Source organism: Ceratosolen solmsi, unplaced genomic scaffold (assembly GCF_000503995.2).
Source record: "Ceratosolen solmsi marchali unplaced genomic scaffold, CerSol_1.0 scaffold1, whole genome shotgun sequence".
Classification (NCBI taxonomy): Eukaryota; Metazoa; Arthropoda; class Insecta; order Hymenoptera; family Agaonidae; genus Ceratosolen; species Ceratosolen solmsi.
The window spans coordinates 7,138,299-7,158,210 of NW_011948415.1; the positions used below are offsets into that span (position 1 = coordinate 7,138,299).

At 45.0% G+C, this 19,912-nt stretch overlaps 1 protein-coding gene across 1 annotated transcript in view; it reads right to left on the minus strand.

Annotated features, from left to right (window-relative positions):
- Positions 1-3,517: 3,517 nt before the first annotated feature.
- LOC105368690 (uncharacterized) overlaps positions 3,518-19,912 on the minus strand; it is a 17,565-nt gene continuing 1,170 nt past the window's right edge. The window contains exons 2-7 of the mRNA XM_011507759.1: positions 16,847-16,892; positions 11,230-11,460; positions 7,043-8,110; positions 6,862-6,924; positions 5,049-6,765; positions 3,518-4,417 (exon numbers count right to left, since the gene is read on the minus strand). Coding sequence (XP_011506061.1) covers positions 4,246-4,417; positions 5,049-6,765; positions 6,862-6,924; positions 7,043-8,110; positions 11,230-11,460; positions 16,847-16,892 — 3,297 coding nt within the window. The 3' untranslated portion in view covers positions 3,518-4,245. The remainder of the gene's footprint in view (positions 4,418-5,048; positions 6,766-6,861; positions 6,925-7,042; positions 8,111-11,229; positions 11,461-16,846; positions 16,893-19,912) is intronic.

Consider the following 19,912-nt stretch of genomic DNA (forward strand, 5'->3'; position numbering starts at 1 on the left):
TGGCTCTTATTGGAAATTTGCACTACGAGCGTATTCTCGAGACAAGGAGGGCGAACCCGTCTTCAAGGTCGAGCGACTTCATTTAAGTTGCTCAGAGCTCAAAAAAATTCTTTATCGATGCTATTTAATTAACAATGTTTCCCATATTATCGCGTGGGACTAATGGCTATTGTAAGGATTGTAAAAACGATTGCTATGGATCACGATGGACACCCAACAACTCCGGATGAGTGAGATTTCGTAAGCCGACAACCGAAGCATCATTATTGTTCTACGTTTGAATTATTTGTCCTTTGCGCGACTACACGTCCCACGTTAGATTACATAAACAATTTTAAAATTGATGCACCATATTTGACAGGAAAAGTTCCGAACTGAATAATAATTTTGAGCATTGAGTAAGTTACGAGCCGCTTGGTAATCTTCATTACCAATACTTTCCTCGAGATTACCTTGAAGCTTTATGATTCACTGCTCGGTAAAGAAAAATAGTAGCGTATCTTATCTATGGGCTTCGAGGAACCCATGAGACAAATCAGCCTTTCGCATTTTATTAACTGTTACGATTGGGCTTTCCTGATTTTTCTAAATAATTAATCAATTTGTCCGCAAAGTCCATTATCTTTATTTACATGTATTTAAAATAATATATTGTCATAATTAATCAATGTTAATGAGCGATCTTTGTACATAAATGTAAACTCAAAGGCAGAAAAAATTTACTTCGTAATAACGAAATAGTTTTTATAGATAAATAATATAAAGGATGAAGAGGATTAGGGAGTGTGTACGAATGGGAAGGAGAGGAGGGAGAATGTTGAATTAAAATAAGATAAATGTAACAACAAAAGGTAACATCTTAAATATTCTGATTGTGTAAAGTAGACGCCAAATGTTAATATCTTAAAGAAAGCTATTTTCTTAAGGTAAAATGGGTTTATTCGATTTATTGTTTATCGACTTACGAAGAGAGGTTCTTTGGCACCTTTTTGAGCTCTCTCAGTCAAGTACGAGCAAATAGGGAACTGTGTCGCCTTCAATTAGAAAATCAGTGTTTCGTTCATTTCCTAGGAGACGGACTTAATTGTAATAACTATTATGTGAAATTAAAAAATTATTACTTAAAGAATATGAGAAGGAGTGCAAAATAAAGGTTTCTAAAAGTCAAAGCTTTAAAAAAAGGAAAAAAAATAATAATCAATTAAAAATCAAATCTAATTATTATAAATCAACACAATATGCCCTGAAAGATTTAATCTACCAACTAGATATATTTTGTTCTCTGTGAATTATCACGAGTACGATTAATAAATAAAACGCGCTTAATCTTAAAACAAAAACTATTGTACAATAAATCCTGCAGTTCAGGTACATAGAAATATAATATGTAACGTGCGATAAATAAAAATCTATAACCGTATCGCGTGATTTGCAACGAGAAACTACGATTAACTCATAAAATTGTTTTTTCTTTTTAATCACAAGGTCGGAATGCCAATTCCAACTTGTAGTGTATCGATTTTATTATAGCGAGCAAACAAAAAGGAAAAAAAGGTAAGAAAGTACTAGTAGCCTTGGGCATATAATAACGGCGGCCTTGTTTATTCGCCAATGTGCAACTTTTTTCTTCGCAATGTAACAGCATAATGAAAACAACATAATCAAAGGGCTTAGCCCATAAATAAATCTATTTTAAATAAATAAATATATGACGTACAATAAAACAAAAATCTTAATCACTAGAAGATAATTCGACGTAAATACCGGAAGTTAAGTACTTAGTAACGTGTGCTTCTCGTATCGAAAAAAAGGTTCAACGAAAATTTCAATGTTTGTATTGTATACATATTTGAAATTGTGGCACAGCCGATAAAATAAAGCGAGACCAATCCGATTAAGAACAAAAGTTATGAATGGATTCGACAATCGAAACCTGGCAAAAAAGCCTCGCAATGTCAAAGCTTTGAATCGAGTCCCATAAGAAGTATGTGCTTTTAAGTAACAAAGCCACAGGCGCCAGAATATTACTAACGAGCTCGAGAATTTCCGGTACATTCAAATACTTAGCCGAATGTAAAATATCATTTAAAAAAAAAAAAAAAAAACCAACTAACCATGTCATTGACTTGTACGATTGGAGTGAAAAGACACGTATCGAGTACGCATCATCGCACGCATCGGAAGTTAAAACAAAAGTTAAATAGAGGCACAGTTTATAAAGAGCCGGAAATGGTAAAAATATCTGACGTTCGAATAGCCCGAAAACAATTGGACGTAACTCGAGACGAGTCCGAGGACGCTTAAGCCCGACTTGGTACTCCTGGCTAATCTTGTAAGGAGTCAGAGGATCTGGCCACCTGTGCACCACCACACTTCTCCATGCGTTTCGAGCAGCCGCGACCGACTCGTGAACACTTTCTACTTCATAAGGTATCCCCAAAATGCTGTATTCTCATTAGTCTCGCTCGCATTCGCGTATCCTAGCTCGGGTCCTCTACGATTCTTGCCAAGGACTCCGGCTTCGATGGCGCTTGATCGATCGATCGCGACCTCGACTTGCGGGGAGCCGAGGACTCGACGAGAAGACAGTAATAAATGAAAATAAGGAAAAAAAGAAATAATCCCATCCCCCCTACCTATGCTGCGTATGCTACGTGTAAATACGCTCGAAGCCACTCGCGCAATCTCGGATGAATAGAAGTCGTCTGGATACTTGGACATGTGGATCTGAAAGTTTTGAAGGATAGATGGAGCGGGGAGCAGGGCTGGGCCTATCAGTGGACTCTCGTGTGCCATTTCTCTGCGCGTAGAGAAAAGGTACGTTAACATTTGGCCTTTTATACAATGAAGAATGTGTGTCTATTTCCAACTCGTTACCCTCTTTTATCGATCTCACTCTCACTCTCTTTTTCCTTCTCCCGTGCTTTCTTTCATGCTTGCACCCACACTCTCCCATTCTCTCCCTCCCTCGCACCATCGCTCTATCGCTCACTCACTCGCTCACTGTCAATCATGATTTATCGCTTGTGTATCATTCATTCGAAGGAAACTTGAACCAGAGTTTATTTAGTTATATATCTATATTTATAACTATATACCACTATAGGCGCACGTCTCGTTCAATCCAATGGCAAATGCGTGATTTTGGAATTGCTAATTTACACAATAACCACGTTGCATCGTCAAAACCTGTTACATTTGTTTATTCAACATATTTTAATAGTGGTTATTTTACTCTGACATCGTCAACCCCCCCTCTACACACCCCTGTTTTTATCGAAGAAATACAACTGTAAAATTATTAGAGCTTTACTAATTGGATTATTAATTGGAACTTTTGAGTCTTTCTTTTCTCTGGAATTGTAAATAGTTTGTGATATCAGCGGCCGAAGTGAGTATAGCTTTATAAAAAGTTTTTAATATCTGTAGAATATTTAAAAACATTGGCCTATGTGCTTTAAATTATGTTCAAGCCATCGTTTATACAATTATAAAATATTCCAATATAATATTTTCGTCAAGTCTTGTTTGTTTGTTTGATTCATAAAATAAAGGCGTTCGTTTCTTTACAGTTAAAGTAGGAATTAGCCAATGACTTTGATTTCACGGCCAATGAAGAATTTTCGATTATTTTTTTTCCTTTTTGCTTTGTTTGTGCGTTCGTTCTTTCATTCGTTCGTTTATTTTTGTTTTAAAATCAGGAAGGAGCTGAATCGAATAGATATTTGCGCGATTTAAAGCGTAAAAACGCTTGCATTCATAAATTTAATTAGCCAAGCATAGCGTAGCCTCGAAATAGCTGATTTTATTGAATTTGCACATAAAGATTATTATTTATTAGCAAGTTCGGCGGTAAAAATTTCGATGTATCTTACAACTACTTAATAAATTGTTACGTGTCTCGACTCTTGCATTTTGGCTATATAAATAGACAAAATATCGTATACTAATAAAAAAATCAAATAGCATTTGAATGCACTGATCTCGAACTTCTACGCTTTACAATAATCGTTGGGAAAAAGAATCTATAAAAATGGCTCATTTTTATTCTTGCCTAATAAGATTGTTAGAGGTGATTGTGTTGCCTTCAAACCTGAAGTTCTCAAGACTTTCAACTTAATTATTAAATAATCCAAAGTTATTCGGATAACTCGTGGATTCTCGATTAATCCGACATTTTCAGTTGGCCCGACTCGACTACTCGAGCTCAATTTGCAATTTTGAACAACTCTACAGCCTTACAGCTCATGTTATCGGATGACGGTGAGTCTCCTTTCTGACGAATGGTGTAACGTTGGCGTAATTCGAGGAGCTGCTAATAGTGCGACCCTGCTCCACCAGTATACTCCGATCAATTTTGTAATACTCCTTGCCACTGCGTGGACGCAAAGTTGTCGTTACGGCTCTTCCGCTAATTCTACACAACAATCACATAAGGCGTATAAAAATTTTGATTATCGCTTCATTCAATAACGACGACCACGACAACAACAACAACAAATTCTACTACTACTACTACTACTACTACTACTACTACTGCTACTACTACTACTACTATCACTACAATAATAATAATAATAATAATAATAATAATAATAATAATAATAATAATAATAATAATAATAATAATAATAATCATAATAACGATAACGATAACTATTTCCATAATAATAATAAAGATGATGATGATGATGATGATGATGATGACAATAATAATAATAATAATAACGATAGCGATAATAACGATAGCGATAATAACGATAATAGCAACAACAACATCAACAAGAACAATAGTATTACTGCTACTGATACTACTGCTACTTACTACTGCTACTACTACTAACACTACCAGTACCCCAATCCCAACACTATTGCTTATCATTGTTACTGTTATTATTATTGACATTATTGTTATTATCGTGATAAATAGACAGGTTTTCAATAACGTGAAAAATTTACGGTCAGAGTTTCGTAGGCTTGAAACAGTATCGAGAAAAGTTATTAGCAATATTATCAAATAGCTCAACGCGCAACTTGCTGATAATTACCTAAGATTATCAGGAGCATCGGAAGAAGAGTGCGAAGACAGAGATAGAGTTTCAATGTAGTCGGACATGTCGGAGGTGCCACTACTCGTACTTCGGGAATCGATGTACGGTACGTTGGTCACTTCCCCGGGACTATTAAATTCCTTCGATCCCTTCGTTGGTAAGCAAGTCGGTATGTCGGCCTCGGCGGACGACGATTTCGTTGGCAATTTGGTCCTGTGAAATTGGAAAGTCAGCTCTCGCAAGGGATCGCTGGATTTGGACTTTCTTGGCAGGCTATTATGAAAGCACGCGGGTGGCGGACTCTTGCGATACATCAATGCTATGCTTTGCTTCTTAACCAACGTATTGGTCGGCGCCGTTGGGAATTCAAACTCGACGAACTCGGCGGTTCGATGGCTTAGCGAGCCCGTCGAGACGCCTGAGTCATTGCTGCTCGATGAGTCGCGATTGTGGCCGGCTTTCGACGGCACCGACGACGATCTCCGGATCTTAATGGAAGATAGGGGCTGCGGAGAGAGCGAGAGGGCGCCGGGGCTGCCGTTCGTCTCCGTCTCGGAGTCGGCGAGTAGCTCGTTGCTCACCAAAGCCTTATCGGTATCGCTGGGACACTTGTGGATCGGCACGTTCGGCGTAAACGTGTCTTTCTCGTCGTCCAGATAATGAGCCGACTCCACGGAGTACGACCTCTTTCGCAGAAGCATGCCCAAGCTGCCCCCGGCCTCGGAACTCGACATTTCCAGAAGACGGCGACGGAAGTACGGACTGGAGAGCATCGCCGAGCCCGGGACACGATACTCCGACTCGGATCGCTTCCTGCCGATTTCGAGGGGCGACAAGCCCGACAGGGCCGGATTACTCGAGCTTTTGATGCCGCTGCAGAGCCGCGAGAGCACCTCCTTGGAGCAGGCGTTGTGCGCGGGTTGCATCGGCAAGTAGCCGGGAATCGGCTTCCTCGGTCCCTCGTTATCCTCGTCGACGACCAAATAATTCTCACTGGCCTTCTTCAAGTGGCCGCACTTCTGACAAACCAGGGTATCCCCCTTATCAACATCCCCGTTTCGATGCTCGTCTTCGACCCTCGCCTCCTCCTCCACTTCACCCTTCGCGAGCTCGCGACCAGCCTCGCGTGCCATGCCACCGGAATGCAGCCCGACCTTGGAAAGCAGCTCCTTGCTGTTTTCGTAATTGCCGAGGGACGTGGTGAAGTCGATGTTCGCGTAATTACCGGATTTGGCCTCCGGCTGAGTATCGATAACCGGCTCGACGTTCTCATAATTGCCGCCCTTGACGCTCTCCTGGGGCTGGTGAATCGGGCAGGCGCCAGCATTGCCCAAGCTTTGACTAGATTCCACGCTGGCGTCGTTGCGCGTGGAATTGTATATGGCCAGCTGGCCACTGGCGTTCACCACGGGCATCTTGCCCTCGCCCGACAGCCTAATCGGCTTGACGCTGATACCCGTGGGCTCGATCCCGGCACCTCGTCGACAATAAGGAAGGACAAAACCGGCCCAGCTCATGACGTTGTGACAAGGACAGGCTAAGCTCTTGGGCGCTTGTGGCGTCAGTTTCGCTGGGCAACCGCACTGCTGCAGCACCACGGCCTGGGGTACGTGAGGCGTGTCGTAATTGGGATAGGCTTTTGGTAGCCCAAGAAATTCTTTAATTTTTCGCGGGGTGTCGTAGTACTGGTCGGCTAACGGCTGCTGTGACTGTGGTTGCGGTTCCGGTTGCGGCTGCGGCTGCGGCTGCGGCTGCGGCTGTGGCTGTGGCTGTGGGTGCGGCTGCGGCTGCGGTTGCAGCTGTGGCTGATCCAGCGAAATGTGATGGGCCAGAATCGTCTTTGGGATATCGTAATTTTCGTAAATGGCCCCACCTACGACAAACGTAAGCTCGTGAATTGTTGGCTCGGATGAACGACCTCGCGACCGACGTGGGGTCGGCTGTAGTTAGCGTAAGGCCTTGGGTCGGGCGACCGGTGAAGCGATACGTACCGTTTCTTGGTGGGCTCGGTGCGGGCTTGCGGGTGCAAGAGCAGAGCTGCGGAAAATCCGCGGGAAGTGGCATCGGTGGCTTCTTGGCCTTCCTCGGGCCGGCTTGACTCGGCTTGGGCGGCCTCGGCGGCAGCGCAAGGGGACTCGGCGAGTGGCGTCGCGGCCCGACCGCCGGCGTCGCCTTCTGTTGTGGCGTCGGCTGCAGCGGCGGCTGCTGGGATTGAGCTTGAGACTGGGACTGAGACTGGGCCTGGGGCTGGGACTGAGACTGGGACTGAGGTTGGGGTGAGCAGCGACATTCACCGGGCTGCCCGATCCCCGAATAGTCGCTCCCATCCTGACTGCTACCGCTGTAGGAGGAGAGGGAGATCCGGTCTGCCGCGCGCGGCTGCAGGTGGCCAAGGTAGCCCAGCTGGCCGAGGTTGTTCGAGCCCGTCGACGACTTGGACATGGCGCCGAGTTTGCCGATGCAGCTCGAGCAACGCTCGAGGCACGCCGCGGTCCCGTGCTGCCTCGACAAAGAGCAGCTCCGCCAATCGGCGGCCACGCCCCCCTGCTCCGCCAGCTCCGAGACCAAGGAGCGCGAGTCCTCGCTCTCGGCCTCCTGGCGACTCTCCGTCGATGACCAGTAGGAGGAGGACCCGTCGGTCTTGAAGCCGCCGTCGCAGCGCTCGTCAAACTGGTGCAGGAGATCGCTCGCCCGGGTGTCCGAGCGGGAGACCTGCCGACGGGGGCTCTCCTGGCAGCTAAGGGCGGGGAGCGACCGCTTCCTCGTCGAGAGCTTGCCCTCGGCCGCGAGCTGGAGGGCACGCACGATCTCGTCGCCCTGATCGCTTATGAGCACGTGAAGGCCCTCGCCACGGCCGCAGCGCGAGCCACCCTCGAAGCAGAAGCGGCCCTCGACGACGCCGTATCGACGCAGTTGGCCGATCTCCCAGGTGCCGATGAGCCGGGGTGGCACCCCGACTGTCATGCAGAACCGGTGCTCCTGCACGTGGAGGTGTGCCGGCCCGGTACTCAGCTTCGCTCTCACCGGGGCGCTCGAGATGAGGATCAGGAACTGCTGATCTGTTTACAGAGAGGAGACGATGAATCGTCGCTCAATTGTTTTAATTAGCCAAGATTCCCTCCTCATTCCCACCAGCCGTCGACTTCCCCTTACTACTTCTTACAATCGCTTCACGATAAAAGTCCCTCGAACGCGCTATTCATAGTTCTTTATCCGTGCCTTTGAACCGAAGCCTCGGTTAGCTGGTTGTCTTCCTCGAGTAGACGGGCGCTCTTTCCATTTCCAGTGCAACGTCTCTTATCGTCCTATTTTATCTATCTATTGTGCAAAATTGATCTTACTTTTAAAAATTTTTTATTTTTTATTCCTTGTTCCAAAGATCATTGTGTTTTTCTTTCTTATTGTTTCTCTTTTGTTTGTTTTTGTTTATTATTGTTCGATAAATGTACAAATAGTTTCTCTCGTTGACGTTAATTGTGCACGCGTTTATTTCTATACGTGGGACAAATTTGAGCAAATAAATACACACGGTCATAAAATTACATGACACAATTATGATTTTTCATGTTTATAGAACATTTTTTCCCCTTAAAATAGATGGGAGAAATGCACATTGTAAAGGAGCGAAATAATATGTCTTGCGCAGTTGTTTACCTTGTTTACAAATTAAGACAATTGGTACGGTCGTGGATGAGGCGAATCAACGTGTGGGTCGATTAGTAGTAGCGCGTCACGATAAATATATTTGCAAATGTTGGAATAATAATTCTAATAATATTCTTGTATATTGTATAATTACGTTATTGAGAGGAAGCAATAAGAAATTATTAGGATATCCAATTAAGTATAATATTTATGTATTATGCGATTATATCAAATACAATAGATACGTAATATTTTTAAGACACCGATGACTCATTATATTTGAATTCATTATATTTTATGGAGAAAAAACGGATGTTTTTCATTTAATCCTGAAATATTGCAATGAGTGCGACGAAATGAATGTGGTATATGCGAGTTATTTTAGTTTTGCATTTGATTAAATTATAACAAAGCTCTAATTTTTCGATCTGACTTTGGCATCGTTATATTTTCGACGCGATAACATCGACATATTCCGAATACTAAGAATAAAAAAATTTCAGAACTACGTGAATGCAAGCAGCGGCTTAATGAGTCCTTTTAAAAGAATAATTGGGGACGCTGTTTGACTCGAGACTTTAAAGTAAAATGCAATAAAATGTTATTTCTATGGTCGTTAAATTCAAGATTGAGAGAAAAGTTGAAGCACGGATTAAAATAGTTGATTTCTAACGTATTGTTTTGTAGCGAGCAAAACGTTACAACAGAATCGATGATAATAAAACTGATGGGCTCCGCAAGGAAAAAAACATGCATAAGAAAATTCTGCAAACATCGTAAATAAAATACACGCTTTAAATGCGATTCCCTTGCGCCGGATTTTCTTTTAACTTAAAAAGAGGATCAAAGAAGCACTCGTGATTAAGCGTGCGCGCGCGCACTGTAAACTACGTCAAAGAATGCAAATAAAATGTTCCCGCTGAAAATGCCGATATGCTAGAATTTAGGTCGTGATTTAATCAGCATGTAATCGGACATATTTCTTGTTCCTTTAGTGCACGTATCTCGAATGAAACTTAATAGTTGCTTTTAATTATTCATCATCAGTAGCGATGCTATAACTTATAATTCTCGCTCAAAGTTACTTTCAAAACAGAAGTGAAATACAGCGAGACATTGATTTTGCTGCAGAGTAGGACACGGCAAGTTTAAAATCTACTCTTTGCTAACTGTTCATTTTGTTTTGAAAGCCATTGATTGTACATGTGCACTTCGATCGAAAAACCCACGGCTAACTGACGGCAAGAAGCACACGTGTACGCCGCATTAAAATCAACGCCGGCAAATCGTTAAACTTATCATCGTCGTGATTAAACGGAGCGACGTAACGACGTTTAGCAGTCAGCCGTACTTGATGTATTTGTTACGTCTCCTGGGCGCTGCTGCAGACATAAACCCAGCCGAAGACCGGAGAATAGTCGTCGACGTCGGGTTCAGTTAACGACCCGAGTAGTTTCTTGCCGAGCACCGTAAATTTCTCGCGTCCGGCTCTCTTCGGCACAACGCGCAACGAATTTTGATCCGTCACGCCCGTGGACATTATTACGGCATTTCGTAAAGGTGGGAAAGCGTTAAAGGTGCGCGCGGACGAACGCGAGATATGCACGGTGAAAATTTCATAAATCTCTTGTAATGTATTAAAGCTACATTTGTGGAATTTCGGCGGCAAGTTGTTCATTCATAAATAAATGTCGTATAACGAAAGAATGCCGGCTTTGACATTTATTCCCTTTCCCAGTAATCGTGATTTAAATATATTATCCACCATGCTCTTTTCCATTCTCCAACACTCTCCGCTTCCACCCCCCACCCCCACCCCCCTTACCGAAGAAACGAATAATCATAGTACACGGGAGTTGCCGTTCCATAAGTATTTGCACGTATAAATTACGCTAATGAAACGTGTAATCTTGTGCATTATCTTGAAAAATATTTACAATGTTGAATTTGTTTAGTCTGTAATTTGTATTTGCTTCGCGAACAAATAAGTGCGCGTGCTAAGTGTGATAATCGAGCGCATAATGGCACTATTATTGTAGCTGTGTCAGGATATAAAATGTTTGATACGAACTTCCATAGTTGAATCATCGCCCACTTTAAGTGGAAAACATTGCATTAATCAATCAAAATATACTTAGTAGATGTAGGCACGCGATTTATAATAAATATATATATATATATATATATATGCACATGTGTGTGTATATAATTAATAATACTTTTCATTAGGAGTGGATTGGACTGAAGTTTCAAAAGATTGATAGATGAGCGTGAGCGTTGTAGCCTCAAATGTGATAATACATACGTTGGGATGTGTGAATAACTGTTGTATTGTAAATTTTTTATCGCGCACACATTTTCTTTTGTACTACTCTTATTGTTAAAATAAAATAACGTTTGCGTGAAAGTGAAGGCAAAAACAATGGAGCTCGATATAATCATCCAATTAATTATGATATGCGTGCGCAGTTCCGTGGCTGCATATAACGTGCTTCAGCGCTAATATAATATTTACATAACATTATAGTTATACCTTCGCCCAAATTATTGGATATCTTGACCTGCCACTGTATCAGCCTCTCTCGCGTGTCAAAGGCGAGTACGACAGTCACATCTTGACAGATTATTGCAATTGTGTTGGATTCTTTGTCCAAAGTGAAGGCGCTTTGTACCCCGAGAAAATGTTGTAAGCTCAATGACGCTTTCGTCTGACCCTGTTTGTACCTATCCTTACTGTCCCCGTAGAGCTGCAGATGCAGGCAGTCTGAAAGTCAGAATACAAAGGCGTTTTAAAAGAAATTCAAACCGCACGTTGAGAGCGTAGCCACACGCACATGCACTCGCGCAAACAAACGCACAAAGGGAAAGACGGACGGAGAGAGATAGCAATAGAGAGATAGATAGATAGAGAGAGAGAGAGAGAGAGAGAGAGAAAGAGAGCACGCTCGCGTGTATATGTCGCGGCTAAAAGGGCCATTTGGAAGTAGCCGCGCTCTTATTTCTATACAGCTATATCACAATGTAGCAGTCTACAACATGATGTACTAAGCCTTACATTTCTATTGAGAATACGACCAGGCTGCTCTGCTTTTGTAAAATCCAACGCTTTTATTAAAAGTAAAGCGGCTCGACCTGCGCACATGGAGAATGAGCGGTAGGTATGGCAAGAGATAATGCATGCTTGCACGCAGGTAAATTTGTATCACGAAGGGGACGCGAGTATTGATTTTTCAAAAATCATCCGTCTGCTCTCTCCTTCGATTCGAGCCCGCGCTTCCCTAATTTATGTGTGACACCTTGCCGCGACCACGCAAACGAGCAACAATTTTAATTAAAGCCAGCCCAGCCAGCTTGAGAAAAATCCGTCCCCTCCCACGCCCCGGCCTCATTACATTACCAACGACCGCTGTCGTAGAATCTCGGAACAGCTGTATGACAAGTAGACGGGGAGTAAATAGCTGTCGTAACTATAAAACGACGCTTCTAGTTACAAAAAAAAACACAAATCGCCATTGTCCGTGCCTAATACAACACTTGGCTGCTCAAAATATCGTAAAGTCGTGATATAATGAGGAAGAGGAAAAGGAGGAGGAGGAGGGAGGTTTGGGACGAGGGTAAATTGAGGGAAAACTATTTTCAAAGCGGGTCCAGGAAGCCGCTTCGTAGGGGTATTTTTCTCAGCTAGCGTACGCACTATTAAATTTATGTGTTATTCGATCCTGCCAATCAGTAACACATGTTCTAAATATGTCGAAGCCGGAGGAGTCAAAGCTACAACGAGGGGAATACGGCGGCTCGACATGATACCCGAGACACTCTTTGCACCCTGCAACGGTCAGGGTCAACAAAAAAGCGTGAGACAAAGAGGGAGGCGTAGCCGGCTGCGTTGGCACAAAAGCTTTATCACGGCTCGTTTCTAGTACACCGACACCTACGCAAACCTACGATGATAATTTTGAGCTTGAAGTGCCACGTCTCGGGTGTCCTCGAGACTGCGGCAGCAGCGTATTAAGCTGGCCAAAAGACTCGTGCCAGCACTCGAGGACTAAATGTTTATCGATCCTCTTTGGTCCCTCTCTCGCCCACGACAACGCAACAATCGCTATTACTACTACTATTGTTGATGTTGGTGCTGCTGCCGCTGCTGCTGTTACGTGTAGATCACCACCAACAACCGGTCCATCGCTTTTTCTCTTTGTGTCGTTATTGCTTCTTCATATGGTTATGGGGAAGCGTCTCTGTTCTCTACGGTCGGAGGCTTACACCGACGGCAAGGCGACGCAGGAGGAGATTGGACGTGTAGGATTGGACGTGTAGGATTGGTGGTGTGTGGGGTCCGATGAGCCGCGCGAGTCATGAATTATGTAGACCCAATGAGGTGCCTTTTCAAATTCAAATGACTGCACCCTGCCTATCTGAATGCGTATACAAACATTTTTTTTTTGTGCGCGAGGCGTTATTCATTAGGAATGATGTTCTTTTGACTTCTCAATGGCAGTATCCTCGAGTGGCTCGTAATGCGCGCAACCAAATCCTCGAAAATGACTTTTTGATGGCTCGTCATTTATTAGTTCATTGCTCACGTAAGAAAGTGCGCGCGCAGCTGTCGATGCAGGCATACTCCTGTTGTTTATTTTTTATTATATTTTTTATGAACATATCGAGTAAAATGCAGGCATTGTACGAGATAAGAGAGGATCGGTATATAATAAACAAGAGATAAGTGATTCGTGCGAGAGGAAGTGGAGGGAGAGGGAGAGAGGGAGAGAGAGAGTATTTTCCTGGCGAGCCAATGACGTGTGCGCTTCTATGAGGTTTCAGCTGCACGCCGATGATCTCTCTGCCTCACGAAATCTTATTTTTCTTATTGATCCTCGAGCTTACAACAATACGGACTCTCGGCTACCAAGGAATATTATAAAAATTCTATTTTAAAATGACTGGGGCTTTGTTAAAAATATACACCGTTTGTTTTTACTGCCGTATTTGCGTTTTAACCCGGAACTTTAAGTACAAATTGAAAAAATATACGCTTGAAACGAAAGTATTGTGCTTGCTAGGCGAAAAAATACGAAATATGTTAATGTGAAATAATTTTGGCTCCGTACGACACGCTTTAACGAAATTAAAAATATTAATACGACGACAAGATTCATATTTACTTCTACGTGAATAATGGAGAGTTGGGATAATTAAAGGTTCCGCGTAAATGAACTTTGACTTGTAATTAGAGAATCTTGTGATTGATGTAGAGGCCATTATTTATCGTCAAGCATCTGGGTTTTTAATTTTGATAAAGCCATTTCGTTCGACCTTACACTATTTTGACAAATAACTCGACTACTTTGGCCTTTTCAATTAAATGCAGAATTTCCATTCCATCATTTAATATTTGCACAACAAATGTTTCACTGAAGCTTAAAACTGAAATGCACCATGTTTTTTTTTTCTTTAAATTCTTTTATTTGCTTAAGCATATCGCATTACCTGCACAATTTCTTAGTATTATAACTAACTGAACACGGCATTATGCTTTTTTTTTTACTAGTCGAACTAAGTTGGTAATAAAAAGTAATAATACTTTAAGTTTAAAGTAGGAAAAACTTTTTTAATATCATGTATCTGCTATTAGCTTGGTTGGCACATCGCGTCTACTACTATTGCAGATAAAAGAAGACGAAGAGAAGAAAAAATTGTGAAATCGAGCACCTATCGATTGCTATAAATTAGATATTTCAAGCTAATGGCTAAAGCATTGTGATTATTCGGATTTTCAACATCCATGCAGCCAGTAAAAAGTTCATAAAACGTGCGATTAAATACGACATTGACACGCGCGCGGCCGATGATTCGACGACTAACGAAGGTAATGGCTTACAATGCGCTTGGCAATAACCGAAGGAAATCCCCCAAATGTCTTAAGCATTTTATTCATCCTAAATAAATTGCCGTTCCCAATGTCCTCGGAGCGATGTTCTTGGTCTTAGACCTTTTGATGAAAAAGTGAGAAGAAATACGATAAGATGCAATAACGTCACAATAGTATAAACAAAGCAATGGGATAAGAGGGGCGAAGGAGTTAGATGCGCCTGGTATATGTGTATGTCGTGGGAGTCAGTGATGCGTTAAGACGAAGTTTACGAGCCGGGCCAAAGTCGTGCTTGCAGCGGCACAAAGAGACGATGACACGAACGAGTACCCTGGAAAATATTGGGCGGCGCTTCGGGGAAGGGACATCCGCAGGCGCTGCGAAACGGCTTTCCCAAGGCGTTATCGGCCTCTCTTCGCGCGCCGCTGCAGCTACGCGGCACATTAGGAAGGGAGGCGAAAATAGCGGCAACCGTCGGTTGGGGGGGGGGAGACCTGGGAGCGACATTTCCCAGCTACGTCCCTCCTTAATATGCATAATACCGAAGAGCGGGATGAGTATGGAGGAGAGAAACGGGGACGGAAGCGCCTTATCGCTGACGCCATTCAACAAATGTTCGGGCAGAAAGAATTATGAATGCGGAATGCAGGCCCTGGGCGGGGGAAGAAGTCATCGGCGTCCGTGGCACCTGACGCGCGCCCATTGTCCTTTCCCCGCCCGGAGGCTGACTAAGTCCCTGGCTATAGGGCGCCAAACGCGATTATTATGCAAAGAGCCGGATTGCCGGTGTTATTGTAGCGCTCGGGGCGCCATCGAAAATGCCACTAATGCTCCAGAATACGATACATTGCACTTACAGAGGATGATGGGCGCAAGTAGGGGGAGGAGGAGGATGAGGAGGAGAAAGTGTTGGTAACGGGGGGACGTGAGGGGGGTGGACTAAGAGGGGAAGGGGGAGCGGAAAAAGCAAAGGCCTGATGATGGGGTGGGGAGTCAGTCCATCGGGAGTCTCGTAGCAATATTCGGCTGACTGAATCGAGTAGCGGGGTTAGCGGGCGGGCGACGGGTTCATTAGCGAGAAGTGCATTAATTGGGCGCGTATCGGGAGTCGAAGGCAGATTTTGCCAGCAATTTATCGGCGCTCGTTGCTGGTCGCCTTTCGTCTCCTTAGCGCTTCAAGCCCTCGTCCTGCTCCTCGACGCCAGGACTCGGCCAGGGCTAACGCGTTAACGGGGTGAGGTTAAAAGTTGTGCGAGTTCACGGGTTCGCGGATTCGCGAGTTGGAACGAGTGGTGGTGGCCGGGGGACTTTAGAAGAGACCGGTCCGTGACTGCTTCCCGCTCTTAAGACGGCCGAGTTTGAGCGGCTCTTGAGTTTGCGCGAGCAATGGCCCCGAAGCGTCCCAGCGCTCGTTCACTTTTACATTCACTCGGATCGGCCTGCCGTCTCGATATCCTTATTTCTTCCGTCTCCCACTCTTCCTCACCTCGTTCCCCTCTTTCTCCTCTTTTATTACTCTTCTCTCTCTCTCTCTCTTTCTCTCTCTCTCTCGTCCTTTGTCTGTCTGTCTGTCTGTCCGTCTATCTGTTTGTCTGCTTGTCCCGAGAAAGCCCGGCGCTTGGAGAATGAGAGAATGTGTGTAGAGCTACTACTTGACGAGCTCGTATTCGGGGAAATTCTATTTTAATTCTATTTCGAATTGCGCGTGAGTGCGCGCTCTACACGAGAAATCGCGGCTTCGCGGGTCGGGCGCGTAAAAAAGTACCGGAATAACGTTCGTGATTACGACGAGGAATAATAGAATCGGAAAAAGGGGGATGGAGAAGAGATCGTCCTTTACACTCGGCTTTTACGCTTTTTCGCTTATTCTGGAACAATGAACGAACATGGGCTGCTAGTACCACTATTACTACACCACCACCAATTCTGTTACTACTGCTGCTGCTGCTGCTGTTAATGTTAATACTGTTGTTGTTGTACATCGTCGTCGTCGTCGTCGTCGTCGTCGTCATGATAGCTGAAGGGCCACGGCAACTAAGGACGTTACTTTGGCCCCGAAAATTACACAACGATCGGGGCTTTGATACGTGGGAATCGCGTTATCAGGCTGGACAACGCCTGACAAACAGCTAATGCCGTTGCCGTAAACGCTTAGGCCAGAACAAAGCCCTTTTTACGCCCGACTTCATTTTTCACGTCTAACGCGAGTACACCTGTATTTGCCCTCTCGCACCATTTAACTACTTCTCTTGTATTTTCATAAAATTCGAATTAACGTTACCTGCAACTGGGGACAGCTTCCGCATGACGCACCATCGTGATTTCCACTGAAACATAATAACAATAACGTTTACCATTACAAATAGGCTTTGTTGTCGACGCAGAAGCGCATCGACACTTACAGAATACAAACGATAAAGCGATACGTCACTGGCATAATTAATTACGATTCGACTAGCGAGTGTGGTTAAATTAATAAACACGTGTGCCTTCTTTAGTCGGCGACTCGATGAACTTTCAACTAAATACTTTGTGGGCGAAACGAGTTTCTGCGAAGGAAACGCATAGTAGAGCCGCAAAGCACGCGTTTTGACAGCGTCGACGGGAATCGAAGGGAAAGGCTTTTCAGCCGCGTTCTTTGGATTAATGGCAAAGGCACGCGCGGTCGCCGACAATGAAAAAGTTACGCACGCCCATTTTCATCGGCGCTATGGGCGACGACGAAATTTTCTACCAGAGACAAATCAAAGCGCGAGCGCATCATTTTTAATGCACCGCAATCTTTTTTTAACCTCTCGTTGTCACGAGTCTAAAGCATTAGGGTTAATGCGGCAACGGCGGCACTCGTAAGAATCCAAACAAAAGCTTTTCGCAACGTCAAACGCGACAATCTCAGTCCAAAGCGAATATTTAACCATTACAAAACGCCACTACCGCCGCACCTCGCCACTGCTAAGCGTCCGTACCCTCGAGCTCCCTTCCCCTCCCGCCCATTACCTCACCCCAAAGTCTCATAGTCCCCCGTCACCGTCCCTTCATCGCGCAGCGTCATTCGCGCAGCAATAATAACGCATTACCCGTTAATTAGCTATGAAAGGCGAGCACGTTCCTCCTGTAAATCATAAGCGCGGGGACGCCAAGACGGATGGTTATTTTCATTAGGAACTATTCGGTCAATATAATAATGGAGTTACGATATAAATATAAATGTGGTTGCTACCCTTTCAAGCTTCAAATGTCCCTTACTCTCACTACCAACATCCCCCACTTCCACCCTCCGGCGCTCATACGCTTACAGTACCTCCCTCCCACAGGCATCCGCGATCGGAATAGACTAAAGTGTCGGGAATCACGAGAAGTACTCGACGCTCGCTCCATCTCAGCGGTATTTTCATTTCAATATGCCTGGCGGCTCAAAGCGAATTCATTACAAGCGCATAAGCACATAAGCGCATAAGCGCGCGCGCCCGCGCGAGGGCATTCCTCTACGTCATATACATTGGCGGAGCCACGGCCAAGTTCGAGCAATGAACACACGAGGCACAGCCGATCGCCGGATACATCGCGTACATTCGCTAGTTAACAGATTCTTTTTAAGCCCGCGAAGTTTCATCATTTTTGACAGCGACTACCCCTCGCCCACCCCGCACCACCACACCCGTCGCCAATCCCAACCCGATGAGCGGCCGTGATCACTATTTTCCTCGCTCTTCTGGTTTCCCGAGGAACTAGGACACGTAGAGATAGATCCAATGAAAAATAGCGACACGCTCGGCTCGAGATGATTTAGTGCCCAGCTTGAGCTACCATAAACCTCTCCGTATAACGTAGCGCGGCAGTCACGCCAGTGCTTTTCCTATTACGAGCTTCGACTTTTCATGATTCCCGAGCCCACCTCGATAGCTTTTCCTCTCTTTCTATTCTCAGTCCCCGACGTTGTAATTCCTAGCGCGCCATCGACCGACTCGCGAACGGCATAATGAAAGGCCACGCAGCCAAACTCACCGCCGCTCCTAATTATAAGGAAACGGGGCGAAAAACTAGAAAACGACTCACCGAGACTACAAGGAAGATGGTAACGGAAGGGAGGGATGGGGGAGTGGACGACGATGTGGCTAAACGGGGAAGGAGAGTAAAGGGTGGGTAGGTAGGAAGAAACGCCTATCATCGACACGCCAACTCGCGCTGCTCGAACGTCATTCATTTCGCATTAACTTAAACGAGCAACGGGGCCCGATAGGAGATACAAAACATTATTACCGCGCGTGATAAGAAAATATTGCTTATCGTGTTCTTGTCGCGGCCAATGAGCCGAGTGCGGCGCATCCCTCCTTCTGAACGCCACAACGGCCTTGCCACCTGAAAACAATTATTCCGCGCGATTTCGTGCACCACGCCACACGGACGCGCGCGCACACCCACGCACCTCTGAGTCCCGGATGAGCATTTTCATTGTTTGCGCTTTCGCTTGCCACCGAGCCCGCACTTATCAGTATTAATGCGCGTATTATAGCGAGCGCAACGCACGATAAGAGGAGCATTTCGAACGCTTCGAGGCGGCCGTGGCTCGATTCGACGCCAGCGGGTGAGATTAATCGTCGTGCCTTCAAGAGAGAGGGGGAGAGAGAGAGAGAGAGAGAGAGAGAGAGAGAGAGAGACGAAAGTATATCGAGCGGCGCACAAGAGCCAGGAAACGCGAGAAAAACGTCTCTCGGATGTCAAGGGGGCGCCAAAGATTTGTAAGGGGCGGGGGCAGGACAGTGAGGGAATGAAGGGGAACCTGGCGCAGGGGTGTCGAATTTATTCGGTGGAACGCTTTCGCGAATTACTAAGATCGTCGAGTTTTATTATCCGGCTCGTGGCTCATGCTTGCGCGTGCAATAATAAAGCATGGAACGCACGACTCGGGCACGGCCTCGATGCAATCTCGATACGCTCGGTAACGTATGAAAGCACGAAGTACCAAGACTACACTTGGTCAAGACGAAGAAGAGGATTTGGCCAATAATACAGTAAGCCGAGCTCTTTAATCGGCGGTGAGCCACGGGAATGAAAAGTTAGCGTCCCCACGCTCCTGTTAGCCCAAGAAACGACTCAACTCGGTGGTAAAATCAATCGGCCAATGCATGCACGCATGCATGCACGCACGCACATACGCACGTACGCACGTAGCCACATGTAACGGGGGTGGAACGAGCATGACAGTAGCGGCGACGGCACGGAGGGGGGGGGTCATAGTAAACAAATCGCCACCCCAAATTAACACGTCAGCGATGTTATGGCTTGTGAGCAGAAACGATAGAAGCGAGGGGAGAAATAAAAAGAAAGTCGCAAACGCTGGGGGGGG